This window comes from Psammomys obesus, unplaced genomic scaffold (assembly GCF_907164565.1).
Source record: "Psammomys obesus unplaced genomic scaffold, mPsaObe1.curated_primary_1811, whole genome shotgun sequence".
NCBI lineage: Eukaryota > Metazoa > Chordata > Mammalia > Rodentia > Muridae > Psammomys > Psammomys obesus.
Window position 1 is genome coordinate 19,504,443 of NW_026591598.1, and position 9,136 is coordinate 19,513,578.

The 9,136-nt window shown below is 51.7% G+C and overlaps 1 protein-coding gene and 1 long non-coding RNA gene across 2 annotated transcripts in view; one reads left to right on the plus strand and one right to left on the minus strand.

Moving 5' to 3' along the window:
• Nucleotides 1-2,240, minus strand: part of Fhad1 (forkhead associated phosphopeptide binding domain 1) — a 97,110-nt gene extending 94,870 nt beyond the window's left edge. The window contains exons 1-2 of the mRNA XM_055611447.1: nt 2,235-2,240; nt 1,500-1,706 (exon numbers count right to left, since the gene is read on the minus strand). Coding sequence (XP_055467422.1) covers nt 1,500-1,706; nt 2,235-2,240 — 213 coding nt within the window. The remainder of the gene's footprint in view (nt 1-1,499; nt 1,707-2,234) is intronic.
• A 1,920-nt stretch (nt 2,241-4,160) lies between these two features.
• The window catches only part of LOC129679825 (uncharacterized), a 12,389-nt gene continuing 7,413 nt past the window's right edge, over nt 4,161-9,136 (plus strand). The window contains exons 1-2 of the long non-coding RNA XR_008720588.1: nt 4,161-4,401; nt 5,782-5,912. This is a non-coding gene — a long non-coding RNA (uncharacterized LOC129679825). The remainder of the gene's footprint in view (nt 4,402-5,781; nt 5,913-9,136) is intronic.

Consider the following 9,136-nt stretch of genomic DNA (forward strand, 5'->3'; position numbering starts at 1 on the left):
AGCTCAGGCCCAAATGCAGACAAACAGAAAACACAGGACCCTCCCCCATCTGCTAGTCTAATTGCCTGCCAACAGGAACTAAACTGAGAGTATGGGCTGGGTGTGGTGGCACACACCGTTAATCCCAGCACTGAGCAGACAGGAGGCAGATCTCTGAGTTCGAGGCCAGCCTGGTCTACAAAGAGAGTTACAGGATTATATAGACCCTGTGTTAAAAACCACCACCACCACCAAAGAGTATAAAACTATCAACATCCAAGCTTGCCTGTAGATGCAACAAGGCGATAAACAGGCTGTAAACAGATGTGAACCCACATCTGTTCACAGTTAAGGAAGAGAACGGACTTAAAGCAAGCAAACTTAACACCACGAATGTGGGCAAAATGGTCAGTTCTGCGTCAAATGTATTTTGCCACAATTTAGAAAGAAGAAATAAGAGCAGACCACCAAAGGAGTCGGCAACACCACAGGCTTCTTATGGGGCCTTGGGAGAGAAGCATTCTGAACGCACTTCATGAGGGTAACTGACTCTGGGAACTGACTTGATTGTACCAGGTGACCAGACAATAGACATTTTGAGTAACTCACGCTGGGGTGAAGCTGCTGATGGCAGCTCTCAAGCAAATGGCCTCATTAGAAGGTCGGGGTTCCGGTAGGGTTGGGGAAGATCATTGCCTGCTGTAGTTGTAGCCATATTTTTCCAGGGGTACTCACGCCTCGAAACCACCAGCCCTACCCTCGAAACACCTGTAGTTCGTTGTAGGACAATTTCACCTTGGCAAAGCGTCAGGGTTTCTTTTTTGGTTTTTGGTTTGTTTTTTGTTTGTTTGTTTGTTTTTAAGAAAGCAATACTAAACCAGGGAGATGGCTCAGTGGGTAACGGCTCTTGCCACCAACCCTGATAACTGATAGCTTTGGACCGAGGCTTTGCGAGTTTTGAGTTCTCTTTCACTTAAATCAAGATTATAATTTAGACCGTGACCGCAGGTCCATTTCTGATCTGGGCCAAAATAGTGGTATTGGCATGTGTCAACAACCATGTACTTTGATACGGCTTTCACGGTTTAAGGATATACCCTCTCAAGGTCAGGTACTGTGGAGAAGACGCCTGTCATCCAGAGGGTCTGTGCCCGGCCAAAGGGAAGCAGCCGAGCTGAGCAGCCTGGAAGGGAGGCACTCATCTCTGTGTTCTTAAAAACCATCCAGCTGCTTCCAGCCTCTGCTGAAGCCGCCCAGGGTCGGCACTGGGGACTTGTGCGGCGGCTGTATGTAATTCGGGGAAGTGCCCATCAGGGGGCGCTGACACGCCTTCCTCCTCCAGGCCTCCTGGCAGCCAGGGGAGGCGGAGCTGGGCTGGGGAGGAGTCTTATTGCTTATGTCCTGTGTGGGCGGTGTGGGGTAGCAGAACGGTCCAGGCGGCTGTACCGGATAACAGACAGCGGCGCAAGCCAGCCTCGCACCCCACCTCCACCCTCCATCCACGCAGAGGCTGGGCTCACCTGGGGCGGGTTCTCGACGACCAGCTCGTAGGTCAGCCCCGTAGACCCGAACCGCAGAATGTCGCCAGGGATCAGCTTCACCGCCACATTCTGAATGTGGCAGTCGTTGATAAACGTTCCGTTGCGGGAGTTAAAGTCCTGAAGGACAAAGCTGCCCTCGGCCTCGTTGAATTCGATGAGTGCATGGTGGTTGTCAATGTCTGAGGACTGAGATACAGAAAGACAGTCAGGAAACAAGGAGAATGAAAAAGAACAACATCCTGACACTGAGCCTCCTTGCTGGGTCCGTGTGTGTGTGTGTGTGTGTGTGTGTGTGTGTGTGTGCGCGCGCGCGCGTGCACGGGTGTGTACGAAAATGCATATGTACACATATGGAACAACAGAATGTTCTAGGGGGAGGTGAAAGATTATCCTGCTGGGAAGCTCTCTAAGCTCCGGAAGTACACAACTCAGAGGCATCATTCAGGAAGTTCCCGGAACCGAGCACAAGCGCCGAGTCCCTCCCTCCCCAAGCTTATATAAGCAGTAAGGCTTGCTGAGGGAGACACTCGGACAAGCTGAGCCTCCTGGAAGAAGCAGAGACACCTGGAAAGGACTCTCCACGCTGCCAAGCTCCCTGCAGGCTGGGCAGTGCGCCTCAGGCTCCCAGCTTTGTGAGCTGTCACCCATGCTGGGGCGGGCTTCTGCCAGGCGGCTCTCCTTGAGTTGTTTCTGCTCCCGTAAGGAACCCCTCACCTGCATTCCTGTAGGCAACCCCAGTAAAACTCACTGTCTCACCCAGCTGGACTTCGGTGGTTTCTGTACTTTGGTCTGTCGTCAGTTCCCTGCCTGGGAAGATATTTGCTCAAGCCTCTCCAGGAATAGTGTCACACAGCAGGTCTCTTCATCACTCCTTGCCTCAACTTTTGAGACTAGATTCTCACCGAGCCATCCCAAGCCCTGGGTGTGCCGGTGTGTGCTGCCAGCATGGCACCTCATGTGGGAGCTGAGGATCTAGGCTCCGATTCTATCCTAGTCTTCGTCTCTGTTGCTGAGATAAACACTGACCAAACGTGGATTTGGGGAGGAAAGGTTTCTGTTTGGCTTACAGTCACAGTTCATCACCGTGAAGCAGGGCAGGGACCTGGAGGCGGGAGCTGAAGCAGAAGCCGTGGGGAGTTTGCTCCCCAGGCTCCTGTTCCACTACCGTTTTTATACAGCCCAGGCCTACCTGCGCAGGGATGGTGCCGCCCAGAGAGGGCTGGGTCCTCACACGTCAATCAGTAAGCAAGACACGCCCCCGGGCCAGTCTGAAGGAGGAAGATCTTTAGTTGGGGCTCCCTCTTCCCATGTGACAACCACGATGAGCCGGAACAGGGCTCCGGGCAGAAGGACATTTTCAGAGTAGAGGGGACCAAGAGCTCTGCTCTGTGGCAGACGGCATTGCATGCATGTGAGGAAGACTGCGGATCTGTGGGACTAACGGAATCACAGGAGAGGGGGGCTTTCAAGGGCGGAAGAGGTGGCTCTGTTGGTAGAGGGCTCGCTTGCCTTGTGAGTGTAAGGGTGTGAGTTTATCCCCATGAAAAAGCCTGGTTTTGGGGCACATGCTTGTCATCCCAGCCGTGGATCCCCGAGGCTCACTGGCCAGCCAGTCTAGCCTATTTAGTGAGCTGTGGGCGACCGAGAGACACTGTAAAAAAAAAATGAGTGTGTGTGTGTGTGTGTGTGTGTATGCGTGTGTAGGGGTGGAGAGGAAAAATAACACCTGAAGTTATCTGATCTCCACACACACATGCACGCATTCTTCCTCTCACACGTATACAACACACACACACACACACACACACACACACACACACCCCAGACCAGCCTGCAGCCTGGATCTAGGGAGGAGAGTCTGAAGGGGAGGTCACAGGCAGCCAGCCACTGTTGCTGGCCGTGAAGGCGAAGGTGCCAGAAGCCGCGGGATACGGGCAGCTTCCAGAGCTTGAAGATGCCCTCCAGCTGACAGGCAGCAAGGAAAAGAGGGTCCTGCATGGGCCAGGAGGCACACCGGCAGGGGGAACTCGGGTCCACACCCAGAGCAGAGCCGGAATCCGCCCAGATTTTTCACCTGGGAGCCGCGAGGTAATCAATGTGTTGTTTGAAACAGAAACTTAACAGAAGGAATGAAGTGTTCTATTCTAACTCAGCTGCCGGAGGTGGTCCTAACCACTTCCCAGCACAGCCGCGGCCAAGGCCCCACTGCGCATGCTCAGGACTGGTGCCCAAAAGAGACTACACAACTTGCCCGCGCCTGCGCCCCACTGGGGCAGAGTCGAGTTTACCGACTTAACCACCGATCAACCACCATTCTGCCTGCTCAAAAGTTCTCTCTCGAAGCAGCAGAGAGGGGCCGGCTGCAAAGCCTGCGCGGGGAGGCTCCATCTTTCAGACAAGCTCTGCACTGAACGCCGAGCCTCGCTTGCCCGCTGTACCAGGGCTCTCTGGTTCTTGTCTTGCCAAGCCAGAGCGTTACGCCAGCTGCCTTGACATCTGGATGTCCTTCCCAGCCCCACTCTCACAGGCTTAAAGAAGCAGTTGGGCCTCGTTTTACCCTGAGAACCTGTCCTTTGTACCCCGTACGGGACTCAGTGGGTGTGGGCCTCGAGGCACTTGAAAGAAAAACATGTTGTTACATTGGATCCCCAGCAGAGGGCGCCAGCCCAACGTGTGCCCTCCGCGGAGGGTCGGGAGCCTCCCGCTGAGGGCTCCACAGCTGTAGGTGGCTGCCTTATCATCTCCGAGACTCACAGGATTTGCAGGCGTTCCCAAAGCCACACGGAAAAGCCGGGAGTCAGAGTCCCGTGTCAGAAGCCGCTCTGCCCCTTCCGACTGGCTGTGTGGTTTTAACCTTTCAACGACCCTTTTCTACACCGCGGTATGAGGGAGGATAATAACAGTAATGGTGGTTTTTATCCCGCAAGGTGGCGACTGTGTGTGTATGTTCATATGTGGCAGTGTGTATGTGTGTGTGCTCAAGTGTGTGCATTCGTGTGTGTGTGTGTGTGTGTGTGTGTGTGTGTGTGTGCCTGCCTCAGGGGTCTGTCCCTAGGTGCTGCCATCTTGTTTTATGACAGGGGGACTCTCACTGGCCTGGAACTTGTCGGTATGGCTAGGTTGCCTACCCAGGGAGCACCAAGGGTCCCCTGAGTCACTCCTCTGTGGAAGCAGCCTGGTAGACACCCCTTCCAAAGTTGTGCCTCCTCAGGGATTCTAAAACCTGTCAAGTTGGCAATGAGGTTAGTATTCAGAGAAATGAGGGAGGAGGAACAGAGGACGGTCCCCCAAAGGAGGGACATGGAGGAGGAGTCTGGACGGCAGGAGTTAACCAGCATGTGAAAAGTCCGCTGGCCACTGGATGGGGACATTTCTTCATTCAAAAACAACTGAAGCCCATTCTCAGAAAAGCTTAAGTAACGGTCATTTTCACCAGACGCAGTGATGTGCAGCTCAGTGTGGGCTTGTGTGACGGAGGCAGGAGGATCTTGTGAGTGTGAGAGCCCATCTCACAAACAAAGAAAGAGGAGCTGGGAACACGGCCCAGTTTGTACCATGCTGACAGTCAGGCATGAGCATGACCTGACTTTCTCACCCACACTGTAAATGCTGGGCATTGCAGGGGCAGCTGGGACCCTAGCCATGGGGGTATGTGGGAGGGTGAAGACAGGCAGCTCCCAGGAACCCAGGCTTGGAGCTACAGGTTCAGTGAGAAGCTGTCTCTAAAATTAAAGTTGGGACTGAAGAGGTGTCTCAATGGTTGGGTTGTTTGCTCTGCTTTCGAAGAGCTCTGAAGTTGGTTAGCTGAGCTCCGGGGGATCCTACATTCTCATCTGGCCACTGCAGGCAGCAACACAGGAGCACGAACTAGCAGAGAGACAGAGAGAGACAGAGAGAAACGCACACACACAGACACACACACAGAGACAGAGAGACAGAGTCGGAGAGACACATAGACATACACAGAGAGAGACACAGAGAAACAAAGACAGAGACAGACACAGAGGCAGGAGCCATCTCCACTATTAAACTGTGCAGTACACTTCAGGAGGGTCTAGCTCTGAGCTGAGCTGGGTTAAGCTGGGAGGGGAGGTTCTCAAGTGTGACTTCATGAAATTCGGTACCCCCACCCCCCGTTCCTTTCCCCCCCTGCTCTCCCAGTCTGGACAGACCCCTGATGGCCACATGAGGAGTCCCACCTGCCTCTGGATCCCTTGGGTGGCTGGGCCCTCCTTGACCTTTTCCGGCCTTTCCTTTCCAGCTCTGATGCTGACGTGTGACCATTAGCACGTCTGTGGAAACTCAAGGCCTGTTTCTGCTTCCCGGACGGCAGGACCATGTGACTCTGCTCTGCCTCCCATAGGGTTGGCACACCAGGTAAATGTCTGTGAGGTGAGTGTACATGATGATGACACCTTTACTCTCTGTCTCACCAGCTCCACTGGCCTTTCAAAAAAAAAAAAAAAAAAGTAACTACTTGCTAAGTGTAACTGCTGTGTGATTTCAAGGCTATTTTTTGTTTGTGTTTTCTTCCCTTTAGGCTTATGAACTTTGTTAAATGTTAATTTTAATTTAATTTGTGTGTGTGTGTGTGGAGAGGTGAGGGTAAGGGAGTGCCCTTGAAGGCCAGAAGAAGATGTCTGATCCCCTGGAACTGGAGTTGGAGTTGGTTGAGAGTCTCATTGTGGCTGCCGGGAATGAAAACTGAACCTGGGCCCTTTGAGAAGGCAGCCAGAGCTCCTAACCTCTGAACGGTCTCTCCAGCCTAGTATTTATTATTATTGTGGTTGTTATTATTATATGTGTGTCTGTGCACATGACTACATTACCCATTGGACTTTCTGGGTGCTGGGTTTCCTGGAACTGGAGTTAGAGGTGGTGGTGAGCCTCCTGTGGGTGTTGGGTCATCTATTTAGCTCTCCTAACTGCTGAGTCAGCTCCCCACCCTGGTCACTTCCATTGGGATGAGGCCAAGGACAGTAGGTGGCCAATTATTTTCTATCAAATGCCACTCAATTTCTGCCTGTACAGTAACAATTCTCATTAGTTGCCTTTTCCAAACAGCTTTCGGTCTCCACAGGTGCCCACTCAGGCCCCCTGAGACCCCCTCTCAGCCTTGTTTTATGAGACTGTACTAACATCACGGTGCTCTTTATTTCGCACCGTGTGCCAGGACACCTCTTCTCATTCAGTGGGCACACGAACCCTGAGGTACACGGTTTACAGATGGGGACAGAAGCATAAAGCCACATAGCCAGGAAATGGCCGGAAGAGGTTCAGGCCCAGATCTCTCTGTCCTCGAAGCCTGTGCCTTTCAAACAATTATGTCTTTTAAAATCTTCTAGTCGGGTTCAAAAGGAGAGATCCCCAGCGGGTAAAATTGCTTGCCATGCTAGCCTGGACAGATGAGCCCAATTTCTGCCACCTGTGTAAAGAAGGTGACCCATCCCACCAACTCTACAGAGCTGTCCTCTGACTTCCACATGCCTCCTACGGCTCTCTCTCTCTCTCCCTCTCTCTCACACACAAACAATAAACAAAACAAGAAAATTAAATAGATCCCTGTTTTCACCTTGGCTAAAGGGAATTAAAATGACCTACAGTCAGTCATTTAGTCAGTTTCTTTTTTTCTTTCTCTCTTTCTCTCTCTCTTTTTTTGTTTTTGAGATAGGGTTTCTATGGTAGTGCTGGCTGTCCTGGAACTCCCTCTGTAGACCAGGCTGCTGGCCTCGAACTCAGAGATCTGCCTGTCTCTGCCTTGCAAGTGCTGGGATTAAAGGCGTGAACCACCACACCTGGCTTAAAGTCTCTCTCTTAATGTGCTAAGAACAAATCCTATTCTTTCTCTTGATTTTCCCACTGTGGGCACTGCACAGGTTTTCTGTGCCCTGGCATGGAGACTTTGTCATGTAGGAGACCGTGTGAAAGGGGATGTGATGACTACTTTTGATGGTCAACTTGACAAGATTGGGAAAACTAGTCCTGGGCAGCCGAGAAATGCACCTCTGGAGTGTCTGGGACGGTGGTTTCCATGGAGATGCTGGAGTCTTTATCTCAGTGATTGGCTTTGTAATAAGACAGACAATTGGGAGGTGATGGGAAGGGGGGGAGACCTAACTGCAGGAAGCAGAGCAGGTCACTGGGGCGTGTCCTTGGGTTGTCTCCGCCCCTCTGTCTCATGCATTCCCGCTCTGTTTCCTCTCTGTCATGAGCTCAGCAGACCCTCTGCCACACACGCCTGAAGCCATGACACTCTGACCACACACAAAGGGACAGGTAAACACAGAGTGACCTCTCCAGATACTGTGCACTCAGACAAGGTTCTCTGCTATTTCCCATCAGGTAATTTGCCAAGGCAGTGAGAAAAGTAGCACAGAAGGCATGGAGAGCTTTAGTTAAATCAGTCGAATTTGTTCAAAGACTAGGAAAACTTTCCGGAAATGCTATAGTTGACCTGCTATGTAATGGCAGGATGCCGAATGTCCTCTCCCTAGAATCAGAAATGAGGCAAGTACGGAGACTTACCCTGCCTTCATCACTCTCACAATACCTAAAATGAAAGTTGTGGACAGCACTCGCTGCTGGCCAGGAGTCTGGAACCATCTCCTACATGGCTGGCAGAGATGAAATGGCAGCAGCTGTGTGGACAAGTTCGGTGGTTTCTCTAGGTACCAAGCAGACATTTCACCGTGACACTGCCATCACACTGCCAGACATTCGAGCCTCCTCGAAACCTGTGTGCAGCGAGCGCTGTGCTGACTTTGTTTGTTTGTTTTGTAACCCGACACAATCTAGAATCATCTTGGAAGAGGAACCTTAATTGAGAAAATGCCTGGTCATTATGGGTTGGCACTACTTGACAGGGATCAGGAAGTGCAGCCTTGTTGGAGGAAGTGTGTCACTGGGGGGTGAGCTTTAGGGTTTCAAATGCGCAAGCTGGGCCCAGTGTCTGTCTCTCTCTTCCTTTTGCCTGCCAGTCTAGTTGTAGAACTCTTAACTACCTCTCCAGTACCATGTTTGCCTGTGTGCCACCCTGCAACTATAAGCTAGACCTAATTAAATGTTTTCTTTTATAAGAAAGAAAGAAAGAAAGAAAGAAAGAAAGAAAGAAAGAAAGAAAGAAAGAAAGAAAGAAAATGCCTCCATCAGATTGTCCTTAGAATGAGCCTGTGGAAGCATTCCCTTGGTTAATGATTGATGTGGGAGGGCCCAGCCCACTCTGGGCGGCATCACCCCTAGGCAGGTGGTCCTGGTGGGGGGTGTAAGGGAGCAACCTGAGCAAGCCAGTAAGCAGTGCTTCTCCGTAGGCCCTGCTTCAGTTCCTGCCTCCAGGTGCCTGCCTGGAGTGCCCGAGTTGGCTTCCCCCAGTGACGAGCTGTGATCAGAACATGTAAGAAACCCTTTCCTCCTCAAGCTGCTTTGGGCCTGGTGTCTACACAGCAAGAGACCGCAACTAAAATGAGCCGTTATTTGAGATGACCTCAGACTAGAGATACCCACAGTGTTCAGTATAGGGATAGTTAAGCAAACAGCAGTATGTCCACACTATGGAATACTACCCAGAAATCACACACACACACACACACACACACACACACACACACACACACACACAC